Source organism: Gossypium hirsutum, chromosome A09 (genome assembly GCF_007990345.1).
Source record: "Gossypium hirsutum isolate 1008001.06 chromosome A09, Gossypium_hirsutum_v2.1, whole genome shotgun sequence".
Taxonomy (NCBI): Eukaryota; Viridiplantae; Streptophyta; class Magnoliopsida; order Malvales; family Malvaceae; genus Gossypium; species Gossypium hirsutum.
Window position 1 is genome coordinate 71838895 of NC_053432.1, and position 14702 is coordinate 71853596.

The 14702-nt window shown below is 33.5% G+C and overlaps 3 protein-coding genes across 5 annotated transcripts; all 3 read right to left on the reverse strand.

The window, feature by feature from the left end:
* Nucleotides 1-236: 236 nt before the first annotated feature.
* Nucleotides 237-3720, reverse strand: LOC107889483 (fatty acyl-CoA reductase 2, chloroplastic). Its single transcript, XM_016813925.2, has 9 exons — nucleotides 2701-3720; nucleotides 2492-2595; nucleotides 2167-2366; nucleotides 1985-2085; nucleotides 1687-1897; nucleotides 1326-1487; nucleotides 1161-1242; nucleotides 680-1077; nucleotides 237-562 (listed from the first exon to the last, which is right to left on the reverse strand). Exons 1-9 carry the CDS (start codon nucleotides 3080-3082, stop codon nucleotides 385-387), a joined length of 1818 nt encoding a protein of 605 aa, XP_016669414.1. The 5' UTR covers nucleotides 3083-3720; the 3' UTR covers nucleotides 237-384.
* Nucleotides 3721-5742: 2022 nt separating this feature from the next.
* Nucleotides 5743-9635, reverse strand: LOC107889482 (histone-lysine N-methyltransferase ATXR4). 2 transcript variants are annotated; one of them, XM_016813924.2, is made up of 7 exons: nucleotides 8975-9635; nucleotides 8609-8664; nucleotides 7551-7677; nucleotides 7100-7169; nucleotides 6810-6989; nucleotides 6318-6389; nucleotides 5743-6173 (listed from the first exon to the last, which is right to left on the reverse strand). In XM_016813924.2, the coding sequence occupies exons 1-7, from the start codon at nucleotides 9362-9364 to the stop codon at nucleotides 6055-6057; spliced, it is 1014 nt and encodes a 337-aa protein (XP_016669413.1). In that variant the 5' UTR covers nucleotides 9365-9635; the 3' UTR covers nucleotides 5743-6054. The 2 variants fall into 2 exon arrangements, with proteins under 2 accessions (XP_016669413.1, XP_016669412.1); XM_016813923.2 differs by having other exon boundaries at nucleotides 5743-6218; nucleotides 8975-9631.
* Nucleotides 9636-11657: 2022 nt separating this feature from the next.
* On the reverse strand, nucleotides 11658-14702 carry LOC107889481 (uncharacterized). Of its 2 annotated transcripts, none has more exons than XM_016813920.2 (3): nucleotides 14261-14702; nucleotides 13044-13388; nucleotides 11658-12433 (listed from the first exon to the last, which is right to left on the reverse strand). In XM_016813920.2, exons 1-3 carry the CDS (start codon nucleotides 14465-14467, stop codon nucleotides 11906-11908), a joined length of 1080 nt encoding a protein of 359 aa, XP_016669409.1. In that variant the 5' UTR covers nucleotides 14468-14702; the 3' UTR covers nucleotides 11658-11905. The 2 variants fall into 2 exon arrangements, with proteins under 2 accessions (XP_016669409.1, XP_016669410.1); XM_016813921.2 differs by lacking the exon at nucleotides 14261-14702 and adding an exon at nucleotides 13899-14020.

A 14702-nucleotide genomic window follows, 5' to 3' on the forward strand; every position in this document is an offset into this window, starting at 1 on the left:
ATTTAGAAAATAATCATCCAAAATCATTTGTTTATATTTCCCTTTGATTTAATCTTTGTATTAATTGCATTTGTGTGGCAGATTGGTATAGGTGGTGATTGTACGGTAAAGAAACTTAAGTTTATTTTGTAATTGAAAAGTAGGATTTGATTCAATGTTGCAATGGATTTTATTAGCTATTTTGTTTAGATTGTGTCGTTGGATGGATTAATATATATATATATATAAGGAAGAAGAAGAGAAAGATGAACTTTAATGATAAAAACCCCCAAGAGAGTTAAATTACATCACGAATAAGAAGGCTAGACTTCTCTGCCTTCTTTGGTTTTTTGTAACATAAAGAAAATGTATAAGCATTTATTTCATACATAATTACTGTAAAATCTAGCTAATAGGTGAAGAACACATCCCTCTGCCCTTCATTACATGCCTCCTTAACCCAGGAATATGCACATTTTTTATATAATCTTTCCAATCTATGGTTTCCACATCAAATCCAAAGCTTACCTTCTCTTCTTCAGACATGGTCTCCAGTAGTCTCTTGGTGTTGCTGTTGTCAAACCTAACATTTGTTTGATTTAATGTTTTTTTTTCTCTGTCAGTTGACCAAGATTTGAAGATTATATGCAAATGAGAAATCCATGGCTGAAACTGAGATTTAATGTAAAAATTGACTTACCTTCCTCCATAGAATGTGTATGGCTCGTATATGTTAGCCAAGTACTTTGCTTGCTCCACAGACTTTCTGCACACCGCTTCGAGCTTCTGCGACAGTTTTCCGCTCCAAGATGCCAATGCTGGCAATCCAGTTTGGTGCATAGCATCTCTCCAGAGGTGAGCTGAGAAATCCTCCATGGAACTGAACAGCTTCATTGACGGAACGTGGATTGGGGTACCCTTCGAGTCGAGAAAAGGCCTTGAATTGTAGTGCTCATGGAGCATTCTGGCTAAATCCTGGAAAACCAGTGGATTCACAACTGATGATGCGATGTGGTAGATGTTAATATCTGATTTTGGGGTCATTCCATGTCTTGCAATGGCTGCCAAGGTTGCATTCACAACCATATCTGCTGGAACCTGTACTCCGAGATTTCGCTATTGTTAGTTCATCAAAAACAATGTATCAGAATTTATGAATAAATCAGACAACAATAGCTTACAACATCAAGAACTCCATTGGGATCAACCAAGAAACCTGTTAGCTGCCCTTTCCCATAGCATAATACTATTGGGTCCATCATCCTAAGACAGAAACAAAACCGCAACGCTCAAATTTTTTGCTAGAAACGATTGCATTATATATATGAACTTAAAGCAAGAGATACCTATTTCCTTCCATCCATCCAGGAAATGGTTCTTTGCAGGTGCTCTCGATGACACTTGGTCGTATTATCACTACCGGTATTTCTCCTCTCATATTATTGATCATCATCTCTCCCATAGCCTTGGTGAACACATAGGTGTCTTGCCATCCATATTTTCTAGCCCTGATCAGGTGTTAAATCATCACGTCAATGCATAAAAGAAACAGAAAAGTAGTACCAATCACAGAGGAGCAGACAAGTAATGATTTGCAATATTAAACTTTCTAAGTTACGAGTATGATTCCAAATGTTCATGATATATTGTGCACATTCACAAGCTTAAAGAAAACCACTATGGAAAGAAGAGAATGAGAATACTCACCTTTGTAGACCCAATTCTTTCATTTTCTGAGCCAGTTCACGTTCATGACAACCTTCCTTGGTATCGCGAGCCAATCCAAACTCTTCTTCGATATCTAACTCGGGTATAGATCTTGGCGTGGTTTCAGCAATTAAATTTTCCCTTGCAATACAATCTCCTATGTCAAATGGCTTTTCCATAACTCTTCCTTGTCTTTGGCCATTCACGTATGCTGCACATGTAATATTCTGCTTATCAGCTAAAATCTACATATCCTTCAAATTATATATGTGTAGAAATGTTGGGTTTAATTGCTTGCCTGTTGACACTTGTAAAAAGAGTTTAAGTTTTTTGCACTTCTTGGCAAAACCCATGAGATGGGATGCTCCTTTTGTATTTATATCCATGGCCACATCATATCTGCAAATTGTTTTCAATTAAATTTTATAATCTTAAAGGTTACACAATCTTATTTTAAATTTAATAATAAAAGTAATTAACCTTTCATCAAAAGTTGTATTAGCTGCAGAATTCACAATAATGTCGACTTCTTTTGAAATCAAGTTAGCTAATTCATCATCCAATCCAAGATCAGATTCACAAACATTTCCTACCACAGGGACAAGTTTGCTCAACATGAAACTTTGGTAACTATTCCCATATGTTTGTTGTAGACAGTTGAAAAGCTCTGCATTTATTATCTAAAACAAAACCAAAAAAACCAAAACCAAAACCAAAGACTAAAGTTTGATTCAATAGCAGGAAAAAGAATATTGGTTCAAACATGTTATATAACGCAAGCAAGACAGAACTCTACATAACATACTTCAGTTTTCAATCTTTCCATTGCTGCTTCTTTGCTTTTAGCCTTCACCAACACAAATATCTTCCCAACATCAGGCACAGTTCGTAAAATCTTCTCAATAAGAACTGCGTATAATTAATATAAGAAAACAAACATTGAAAACATGTTATTTTTCTTATCTAAGTCTATGTTTGGCCCGGCCCGGTCGGGGAAGAAAAACAGGTACGTACCTTTGGCAAGAAATCCTGTAGAACCAGTAATGAAAAACTCCTTCCCTCTAAGGAACTTGACAATGCCAATACCATCTTGCAACTCCACTAAGCTAGTAGTTGATCCTCCATAAGGCACCAAATCTTTAACTGCAATATCAGCTTGATTTGGCGACACAATTAGGCTTCCAGCATCCATAAGCGCCGCACTACGATCACCACCATTAACCATTTTGGACCTTTCCTTCACAACAGAATAAACCCCAGCAGTTTTGATTGCTTTCCCACCACTCCCTTGGCAATGTACGAAACTGCTACAGTTGCTGCGCTTCTTCCTCCCCGACCCACCTTTATTGAAAGCAGTTGGTGGTACAGAGAAACAATTGAGGAACAAGGCCCCCATCAAGTTCCAAGAAAACGGAGAAGTTGAGAAGAAAGAAATGTATGATCAACAAATTAAAGCATTTTTGGTTGGTTCAAAATAAAATGGTTGGCTTAACAACTTAACACTAGTAAACTAACCAAAGAAACCACAACAACACCAAAAATAATTCAAATATTTAATGGAGCAAAAAAGAAAAAGTTGGGTTTGGGATCATAAATATGAGATTGAAAGGAGTATTATAAAAGAAAGAAGCAGAATGGGGTGAATTTAAGGGAGGGATGAGATGAGATGAGAATTAGGTATAGTTTAATATTAATTTTCTTTTCCATGTTATTTAAAGACACTTCTCATGCAAAGGCTCTCTTTATGTCATTTCTTTCAACAAAAAAAAAAAATTCACGCTTCTTATCAAGGAGGCTAACATGGCGGGGACTTCTTTATTTCTTCATCTTTGCTACTTCGGATTTAAATATGTATGGAAAGAAAGGGTGTGGGACTGTAGATTTGGGATAGATCCCTATCCCTACATGCTTTGTTGAAAACCCTAACTTTTAAATTCAACAAGTTATGAAATTTAAATCCTCAAATTTCTATTTTTCTTTCTCTTCCGTATTACAACTGCCCGCAGATTCAGGCTATGGCTTAATCCTCTAACTATATCAAATGTTCCCAGTTAGTCCCTACTTGGTTTAGTCTTTTCAACATTAAAAAAAATATATTGTCGGGATATCGGGTTAACCATTAATTGCCACATCTCATTGAATTTCATCAACACAAAAAAACCTAAACAATATTTTAAAAAATGCAAATATATATATATATTTAAAATATGTTATATTTTTTTAAGAATTTAAAATATAATAGAAATTATAAAATATTGTAAAAATTTAAAAATTTTAAAAATATCTTGGAATAAAGTATACGGTCACTAAACGCATTTAAAATATTAAAATTTTGATATAAAATTGTATTTAGCTAAAAATCCGATATTTCTTTTTATAAAAACCACATTTTAAAAATAGATTAATAAAAATTGAATCACTCTTTATATCAATTTTTTAATATTTCAAAATACATTAATTTTTAGTACTTTCTCTACAATATTGGTATCATGTTTATTTGACTCGACTCCCTAATTAATGTCTAGATTAAACTTCCTTCATCCATCATCATGCACATGTTTTCTTTGGTTTGTGCCGTAGTTCTTTAGAATGGTCAAACATTTAATAGTGATAGAGTCAGGGAGAATGAAGGCGCATTCGGATATATGTGGGCATTTGATTTGTAATTGTGATATAAATATTAAGAATTTAAAAAATATTTGGATTCAAAGATTTTAAGGCAAGAGATGCGTATGTTAATATTTAGATATACATTTCACTTTTAAAAAATTTATTTGCGAATATAGGATATTGGTTTAGAGACAAATCAATACAGTAAAAAAATATTTGGAATACTTAAAAAAAATTATTTGAAATAAATTAACATTTTTTTGTTTAAATGATTTGAAAAAAAATTATCCAAATTTATCATTTAAAAATACATTTTAATTATAAATTTCGATCGATTGAATCATAAAACAATTATAGAAAGTTATATTCTTCCAAGAGACAACAATCTCATGTTCAAGCTCTAGTAGATTTGATTTAGAAAATTTTAAAAATAATAAATTTTAAATTTTGTAATATTTTAAAAGAAATTAACTTTTTTTTATAATTTTAACATTTTTAGGACTTTTTATATTTTTTTTTGCATTTTTTAAAGATTTTTAAGTTTTTCGGATGATGACATTATTATGACATCATGTCATCATATGATTGGTTGAATAGCCTAACATTAGTTTTTAGCGTTTAAAAGGACTAAATTGAAAAGGTCTGATAATGTTAGGGACTAAAGTAAGCCAAAAAAAAGTTTAAAGATCAAATAAGGAAAATGATATACTTTAGGGATTAAAGTGTACATTAATCATATATATATAATAGTGTTAATGACACGTTCTACATATTTCCATTATTTTTTAAACAATGGAATGAACCATTTGGACAAATTGAGTCTAAGCGAGTTGAAGCTCAAGTTGGATGTTTTGAATTTGACTTAGAATCAACTATAATATAATATTTAAACTCTTTATTAACAATTATTTATTATAATGATATACCTATTCCGTAATTTTCCAAGAAAACATGAAATGAAAAAAAAGCCCCTCAACGGGATTGTTTTGATATATAGGTATAGATTGTTTTTCATATATCTTTTAATGGATACGTTACAATGATAACACTAACCTGATACAGATACATACATTTTTTCCCAAAATTATGTAATTCAAACTATTAACTAAAGCACAATATAAAACATGATATAATAGGAAAATAAAATGAATTGGGCATTAATACAAGAATGCATCAATATATATATAATACAAATTATTAGCATAGGTATGATTATGATATTATAAAATAACAAACCCCCGGAAAGAAATAAAAATAAACTAATGAACCAAAAATATTTATTATTTATCATAATTATAATGAATAAATATTAGTAAGAAAATTGATTTTATACAACGTTGTCCTTCACTGACCTCACATCATTTATAAAATATAAAATAATTAATTATGTTTATGTAATCAAAATTATATAGGCTGCACTCTAGACAAACATTCTTACAAAGGAAATAGCAAATCTAAATATTATTACTGAAAAGTAATTTGGGCTCTCAAATCTGACTGACCCACTTCCAGTTCTATATATCAAACCCATCCAGCACCCTGAATAATGAACTCAGGTTCCACCATTTTCTTTCCTTTGGAACTTGCATATTTATTGTTTCAATTTAGGTACTACTAAAAAAGCTCCTAAATTACAAGCAGCCTTCTACCAAAAATGGACTATGTTCTTTTACCACCTCTTACTAATGTCGAAGAAACTATTGACATACAAATACAGTACATCCTTCTAATCCTAGGAGACTGAACATCATAGATCTCTTAATCACCAGACATGCATCTCAGACAATTGCACTTGAAACCAAAACCTTGAGACAAGAGACTTTCTCTGGCATCACAACTCATACTGGCATCAATGTAGCATATCCGAAGCTCTTCACCTACAACATTCCCAACCACCAATTTCATTCGTAACCTCGGGATACCTTTGGTGCAGTTTTTTGGAGCCATTAGTCAGGACAACTAAATGACTTCCAATGACCAGGATAGAAAGAAATATCGAAAGCCAGCAGTAGAAGGCGTACCTTCATCAATGTCACGGAGTGCCTTCAATTTTGCATCAGCATTCTCTATCCAAACAATGTGTGTGTTTGGATCTGTAATTCAATATTAGCAAATTTTGTTTTTAAACACCCTAACCATCTCACAACAACAATATACCTTCACTGATTCCCATACCATATTTAAGGTCTTTTGTTTGAATAAACTTTAAAAGAGGCTTCATTTCTATTTATTTGACCTCATTACATATTCATTATCCGAAGCTCTTTTACCCCTTTTTGATAGTCAAATTGATATGAAGGTTATTGAACTTCGGACCTCCTAGAAGAGACAGTGGCAACATTTCTTAAAATCCAACCGGCAGAATTAAGGTTATAGTTGAGAGAGTTATACTTACTAATTATCTATCCCTATCAATAGACATTTTCCTTAAAATAAGTGAAAAAAGCTCGTCCTTACTTCGATAAGTAACCATGGTAAACAATAATCACTAGTAGAGAAACAAGAAAACTTACCACAATCATGGTTGTAAAAGGATGGAAGCATGTAAATAGCATTTCCAACTGCAGCTTCAGCTTCGATGGAGGCTGAAGCTAATGAAAGAAGATCTTCATATACACCTGCAGCCAATTCAATACGGAAAGCATTGATACGAATTCGTGCAAGCACATCAGTGTACCATTGTTTCGTTAAGACTTCCTGCTGTCAAAGAAAACTGTTCTCTAAGAAGACAATTAGCATAGGACCATGTAAATAAAGACATACAGGAAAAAGATTCTCATGTATTCTTGTAAGTGGAGGATACAAGACATATGTTCATCTCCGATATTTGCCTTCACCAAAGCATTTCTTAGCAAATGGAATCCCTCTTCCATCTGAAATTATCAATACACACATAAAAATTAGTACATACCTGTTAACCATTTTGTAGTATATATGGATCAAGATAGGATGATCTCAAAAAGAGTCCTTTTCACAATGAAGTTGGAAACAGCAGAGAAGGCCAGAAAGAAATAAATATCAGAATCTCCTTGAAGGATGAAGGAAAAGGAAGCACTAAAAATAGAAAAAAACATGGATAATTAGTTTGTTTAGGATGGAAAGAACAATAGCTTTTCAAAGCCATTTTAATAATTTTGATGGACTAGTAACCAGTTAACAAATATGCTACTACAGTAGTTGATCTGCCAGTATATGCTTGTCATTTGGACATCAACAAAATCACCATTGTTACAAAATAGATGGATGTTTCTCACCTTTAAAATCATCCCTTGAGTTAAGTTAGCTGGTTGAAGTATGTCGAGAATACCAGCAGGTGCAGCTCCTGATATGACCATACAAGCTAACCGCTTTACCAAAAGGGGATATTTCAGACCTTGGGTCCTTAACAAAGAGAAAATTGGAAATAAGAAAGTAAATGCTATGATATATCATATCATGCTTTAGGGTTTATCACCAGCATGAATAGCAGGGTTCTAACTTCTAAGCACAACAAACAAGAAATACTTAATAAATATATTGTAGAAACATTCATTTGAATAACACGTTCTAGATAGAAAATTTTCTTCTTTCAGATAAAAGTAAATCTAACACAGCTTTCAGAAGAAAGTGTGGAAACAGCACACCAAAATAAATTTACTGTAGAATATGTATCATTGTACGTAAACTTCTGTGTCCTCAAAAACACTACTGCCATCTTTTAATGTTGCATTTTAAGCATTAGAACAATTATAAGAAAAAGGGAAGAGCTGGATGCCCAAAAGACAAAAAAAAAAAAGGGAAATTGTTCTTTTTAATGGTAGAAGATAGCATGAATATATAGTAAATTATTGAAAGGAATGATTGCAGAGCAGATTGCAATGATCAGCCTGAAACCTCCTTGGGACGAAAATAAGCAAATTCAGGGCATTGATTTTAACAGAGAGGAATATAAAACAAATCAAGGCAAGAATATCTTGCACTCTCTCCCTCAACCACTCTACTTCTATCAAATCAATCCTAAAACCTTGTAAAAATCCACTGGAATCACTATATCTTTCCCTTTTAATCCCATTCATAACAAGAATCTTGCTGAAATCAACTCCCCATGGGATGTTGCTAGTTTGTTAAATTATTAAAATCCTTAAACCCTAAACCCCAGTCTTCTATAAACAGAACAATTTTCAACTTTTCATGGCCTAACCCAGCAAAGTGATTACTGGAAAATTATTCAATCTAAGGGAAAACAAGAAAAAAAAAATGAAGCATACAATGCATATACAAAATGAAGGAAATCTAAGTGACACTCTAGTCAACAATAAGCAAACTTTCTTACCTGCAATAATCATCAAAAGCTAGCCAATCTGCTTTCTTCTCCACATCATAAAAAACCTAAAATCAATGTCAAGTAAACCCCAAATTAATAGCATAAGACCAAAAAGAAGCATACTCAATTGTTTTTGGAATATATCGTTATTTATTTCATACTCCAAAGTTTAAAACAAAATAAAATTAGTACAATTTGAATTTTCATTCTTGAAGTTTCCAGCTTCTGATTAGCTTTGATTCTTGAAGCTAAATAATCAAACATTTGATAGGCTCCCTAACTCAAAAGACTTGCCCAGACTCAATCATCAACTAATTGGTTACTATATCAAAATCCCAGATAAGAACAATAACAATAAGAGCAAACCCATTTAACCTTGGAGCTTTCTTTGCAATTTTCAGAGCAAAAGGAAACGCCTTGAGATTGAGACGCAGTAACAGCGTTGATCTTTTTGAGGCAAAAGTAACAGACAGTGGTAATGGCAGAGAGAGAAGGATGAGATACGATGGGTTTAGCAGTGTGGATGGTGTCTCCAGCACCAATTCTCCGAGTGGCGAACACGGCTCGACCTGTTGACTCGGTGAGTGCGACTCGGATAGGAGGCGGAGCGGGTCCACTCGACGGCGACTCTTTTCCGTTAGGTGGGGTAATGGTGGTGGCGGTTGAAGAGAATAAAACGAGAAGGTTGTGAGAATAGGGGGTGCTGAAGCGGGATGGCCAACGTCTATAACAGCTCAAAGTCAAAACAAAAGCCAAAGGCGACATTCTTATGTGTTGTTTGAACCTTAAAAGACTGAGATTAAGAGAAATGGCGAGAGGAAATGACTATGGTTGTAAATTGTAATGTATCTGTAAACAATCGCCTTTCTACTTATACTGCTCCTTTTCTCAACGCCATGGCTATGGATTCCATTGACCAAACAATATGACCTTCTTCAACCTACTTTCTGTACCATCTGTAACAATCCCCGACTGCACATTTTCCTTCTCTGGTTTTCAGTTTGTGAATTTACATGGTTAAAATTTGTCATAACTCCTCTTAATTTTAATAAATTTAGAATTTAATTCTTTCACTTTTAATTCTAAAAATTAACCATGTTAATAAATAAATATAAATTTTAAAATCTAAAAAATAAATAAAATAAAAATATATAATTAAATTTTCAAATTTATGAAAAATATGATATATATAATATCTGCAAAATATATATAGTACAATATGGTGTGTGTTTTTTAACTTCATAATAGCAAATTTTAATATTATTTGTTAGTATAAGTTTGTAAAGGGGTTATTTCTCGTGATATTTATTTATGGAGGATACTTTGAAACTCATTGATGTCGAGAGTTTAGTGAAGATGTTTATGTTGTTAAGTTATTTGCAATTAATTGGAATCAATATAATTATTATGATACGATTATAGTATCTTAATATTTTTAGGTATCTGTGTGATATTTAAAATTTAAACGGTACTAATATAAATTAAATTTTTTAGGTATCTGTGTGATATTTAAAATTTAAACAGTAATAATATAAATTAAATTTTGAAATTGTGAAAGATAACATTTAACTCGGAATATGACATCCATTAGTGTTGAGTTATGATTAATAATTTTTAAAAAATTTATAACATATTTGAAAATATACAGCAACATTGGACTGTTTTCTTGTAGCTTGAACTCGAAGTAATGAGTTTAGATTTGTTTGATGATAGAATCATTCCTCAATCAAAGCAAATCACTTTCTATCATGCTTGCTAAATTGAAAAAAAAAATTCCGTGTCATCATTAATATCTACATTGATTGAACGATAGAAACCGATGACTATAAGTTTCATCTCTCATACTATTTTTCCTGGGATTTATCTTAAAACCTTACACATCAACTGTTAATTTGAATACGTCTTGTTAAGGACAAAAAATTAATTAGATATGTCACGTAAATTTACTTAAAAATTATCAAGGATCTTAAAGAACTGAGTAGCTACATTTGTAGCTTTGATTGTTTCACACTAGTGATTCCTCCATTGTGGTTTGAAGTATTGTCCAAGCCTCACAAATAAGAAAACACTTGGAGAGGCACCTAAAATCTTGGTGGTCTACATTATTGAAAATAAAATCAAGGCTTTTGAGTTATAATTTGCTATTCTGTCTTCCTCAATTCATTATCTTATTTTAGGTTTGAGAGCTATTTGTTTCAATAATAGAAGGTTCCTAATTAATTAATATAACTTTTCATGCCTTGTCATAAATCGATTTTATAAAGGCTGTTATACGTGCCTTTTAATAGGAATAATTCAAGCCATCAATTTAGAGCCTGAACTTCCTTCCATGATTCAACAATCAATAATATGATCCCACTAAATAATTGAGTAATTGTTTGTTGAGGTATAACCTAAGAAATAACCCAATCAATCTTACCAACATTACAACCTGTAGAATTATGTTTTGCAGTGATGAAATGTTTGTGAAAATGGTTCCGATGTGTAGGAGATTAAGTGAGGTTGAAGAGATTAATTTCAATGGCCAAAAATTCGCCCATTTCACGTATCATAATTCCCAAATTTGTTTTGATCTAAATGGATAGATGACCCATAAATCCTTTACATTTACCCCTCACAAATTTACTGCATAAAACCATATAAAAAATTCCCAACCAAATATAAACTCAATGATGGTAAAAACTTATTGCACCTTCCGCTGCTTAATAATAAGCTACACCAACATTGAAGTATTAATATATGAAAGCCAAATACATATCATATATTTTAATCTGGAAGCTTCAGATTCATAGATTACAACGTTCTAAGTCTACTTTTAATGCTCTTACATACACAAAATAATATGAACTAAAAGAAATAATTAATATATTGACTTAAAGGCTTTGTTAGGTGCTGGATTGTCAGTCGATTCACCAAACGTATGTCCAAATTCTCGATGCAAATCATTCTTACCTACTCTTTAACTAAAATATAAGAAAACTAATAGCAAAATGTTTTTAATCAGTTTATGCAAGTCATCTTCACAATGTGACATTCAACAGATCTGAGCTACTATGAATTGCAGAAATATACCCTCTCTTTTTTTTTTTAAGTGATACAAAAAGATTCCCACAATGAGTTCAATGAATGTGAAAGCCTTCTTTAGTTCCTAAACACTTGGACTCAAATATATATAATCTGATTTTATATATATACATGCTTAATCTGAGTGCCTACTCCAGTCAAAAAGTTAAAATGACATTGAAATCCATTGGTTTTTTTTTTTTAATTGAAAGCAATCAGCAACCATGTACCATCGGCTTTTTATCACCGATGCAAAGGCGACCTCCAATCCAAGTTCTCATCGGGGAAATCTTTCTGGACTTCTTTTGGAGGAATGAAGCAATCGAGGGAGAGTCCCGGGACGTTGAATGCAACATCGTCGATGGTCCACGTCTCCTCCATGCGAGTAACAGAGAGGCCTGCCTTTAAATTGTCACCGAATCTCGTGATGATGACATTAGATTGACCGGAATGTGCGACCATGACACCTTCTACTAACCTATAGTCTTCAATTTTGGTAGCCATTGTGGTTTCCCAATATGTAGGGTATGTTCCAGGTGACTGAATCCTGGTCAAGTAAGAGTCTTCTAGAAACACCAGCAGCCCACTTCTTTGGCTGAAGTACCCAAATATGACATGCTTGATCATCTCCGCGGTGCTATCGCTCCGATCAGCCAAGTCCACTTGATCAGCAGATAGTTTCAACACGAAGCAATCAGTGCTGGAGATTCTTTTCTCTCCCATGTACTGGGCTGAGGAAAATACAGCTGATATTGCCATAGGGTCCAGTCCCTACATGAATTATTCCATACTCTGATTATAAAATGGGACCATCTCCAAATGAAACATTTAGGTACTGGCTGTTGATAGTCAAAACAATAGAGTACTCTTTTCAACTTCCAAAGCAAAATGTGTTTTGGTATTTCATAATTCAGAGCAGGAAAATATCACTCGGTGAAATGTGAATGAATAATAAAATTAATTCAACTGATTTCAAATCCTAGAACGTGTCAGGGAAACCAGATCCGATATCTTGGGTTGTTGGATCTGGTTTAAGGTAAGATCCATTTACAGAATAAACAGGTTTAGATTGGCCATTGAGACAATGATTTCAACACTCATATATTGATGCCATGCACATTAATCCTCCAAAGAAAATAAGTAAACAACCCATTTTGAGAATTCATCCATAGTTACATGTAAAGCAGCTTTCACACTACACCTCAAACATCACAAGATACCATAGATCTAACTTAACTCATAAATTATAAAAAAAGTAAAAGGAACCCTGCCCCAGTTATTGTTTATACCAACAAATGGGACCAATAATAGTTTTAAGCTAAGAAAAGGGACAACTACTTTCCTATAGCTAAGATAAGTAAATCAAACAAAGATTACTTGCCTGAAGAGCTCGGCGTAGAGGACGAACACCACCTTTGGCTGCATGTGCTCCTAGCCAAGGCGTGCGCCGCCAAGCCACATTGCCATCACTACCTGCTATAACCTTGTGACCACCCACAACCAATTCTATTAGCCATTTATTAGGTACCATTTGCCACATAACAAAACAGCCTTTTTGCGCAACTCCGGCAGCTCCAGCCACCGAGCCTACCGTGGCACCCAGCTCATCTACCATTGCCATTGTTACTTTCCCGGTCACAAAAATGTTCTTCACTGTTCCTTCCGATTTCCGGCATCCTGTTGCTGCTGTAAAATGTTGTATAATGTATTGAGCTGAAGATGATACCTGTTATGCACAAAAGTTTTGATTCTCAATTAAAGACGATTATTTTGAGTTGAATCTGAAATTTCCTTCAGTAATTTTAATTTCAAGTTATACATGAGCAAAACTAGACACACTTATCAGTACTGCATTGTTTTTCATTTTCTTTGGCCCTACAAATTTTGGAATCTTTTTTTTTTTCATTACATCTTCAAACAAAATATACTTGAAACCTAACAAGTCAAGGGGGTCCATTCATAAAAAGAAGGCAATTAATTAGAGGATGCCAAAGGCAATTTGGATGCTGTTACAATGATTCCTCGCAAAAACATCCTCGAATAGATAATTGAAAGGATCAAGATCCAACATTTTATATAAGTAATTCCATGTTGAATGTGTTCACTTTGAGGAAAAGAAAAAGTAAAAGAATAAAATATTTGAAAGACTTTTTGATTAATTAAAAAAAATCACCTAGCTTTTCACACAAACTCAACTTGATATTAAAAAAAAAAGGACCCACAAAAGAAATGTTACTTTTTTTTCCTTTTGGATGCTTTCATGGTGGGAAGCCAGTGGGGACTTTGAGGCCACCATATCAGTGGAGAGGCACTACAGAAACCAACCCAACCTTGTTCTCTTTGCCAGTAACACTTTACCACAAAGGCACAAACACAAAGCCATTGGTTACTTTTCATAGATTCCAAATTAAAGAGTAAACAAATACTCGTTTACAACATATGGTTTTTAAAGAAGAAGGAAAAAGGAGGCAAAAAAACAAGCTCCAATGAGACTAGAACCTTAAAGCATGAATCCAATATCAAGTGATCCAAATGCCAATAAAATTCATGCATTCAAGCAAAATGTTAAAAAGGAAAAGAAGCAGGGTGTTAGTTTACCTCATTGATGGGTGGTTTGGAAAGGGCGGAAACAGGGAAAAGAGGGCAACCCAAAACGCTTAAGAGGATTTTAAGGTCAGACTTCTTGTTAAAGACAAGAGAGAGATGAGTTTTGAGCCAGTTTTTCCATGACAGGCCTTTCTTCGAACAGTTTGCAGAGTCGTCTTCGTTTATTGGCTCTTCTGATAAGGGGGCCAAACGACTCATCTGCCTGCGTTTTGTGTCAGTTTCCAGACAAGGAGAGAGATAGGAGAAGAAGAAGACGAAGAAGAAGAAGAAGAAGAAGAAGAAGAAGAAGAAAGTGAAGTAATGAAATTAAGAAGGCGGGCAGAGAAAGAAAATAAGAGAAACGGTACTTAAAAGGAAGTTGCTTTTCGTTTATCAACTTTGTGTACACGCTGTTTCAGTGCGTGCAGTTCAGCTTTCTCTTTCCTTCTCTTTT

What these genes read in the sequence shown, in the direction of transcription:
- LOC107889483 (XM_016813925.2), bottom strand. Translation starts at nt 3,082, where the DNA reads ATGGGGGCCTTGTTCCTCAATTGTTTCTCTGTACCACCAACTGCTTTC. An exon ending in AATACAACTTTTGATGAAAG is followed by an intron (nt 2,086 to 2,166) that starts GTTAATTACTTT and finishes AACAATTTGCAG; the next exon opens with ATATGATGTGGCCATGGATA. An exon ending in CCAATGGAGTTCTTGATGTT is followed by an intron (nt 1,078 to 1,160) that starts GTAAGCTATTGT and finishes CTCGGAGTACAG; the next exon opens with GTTCCAGCAGATATGGTTGT.
- LOC107889482 (XM_016813923.2), bottom strand. Translation starts at nt 9,364, where the DNA reads ATGTCGCCTTTGGCTTTTGTTTTGACTTTGAGCTGTTATAGACGTTGG. An exon ending in CTCAAGGGATGATTTTAAAG is followed by an intron (nt 7,170 to 7,550) that starts GTGAGAAACATC and finishes TGATAATTTCAG; the next exon opens with ATGGAAGAGGGATTCCATTT. An exon ending in CGGAGATGAACATATGTCTT is followed by an intron (nt 6,990 to 7,099) that starts GTATCCTCCACT and finishes GACAGCAGGAAG; the next exon opens with TCTTAACGAAACAATGGTAC.
- LOC107889481 (XM_016813920.2), bottom strand. Translation starts at nt 14,467, where the DNA reads ATGAGTCGTTTGGCCCCCTTATCAGAAGAGCCAATAAACGAAGACGAC. An exon ending in CCAAACCACCCATCAATGAG is followed by an intron (nt 13,389 to 14,260) that starts GTAAACTAACAC and finishes TGTGCATAACAG; the next exon opens with GTATCATCTTCAGCTCAATA. An exon ending in CTCTACGCCGAGCTCTTCAG is followed by an intron (nt 12,434 to 13,043) that starts GCAAGTAATCTT and finishes TAATTCATGTAG; the next exon opens with GGACTGGACCCTATGGCAAT.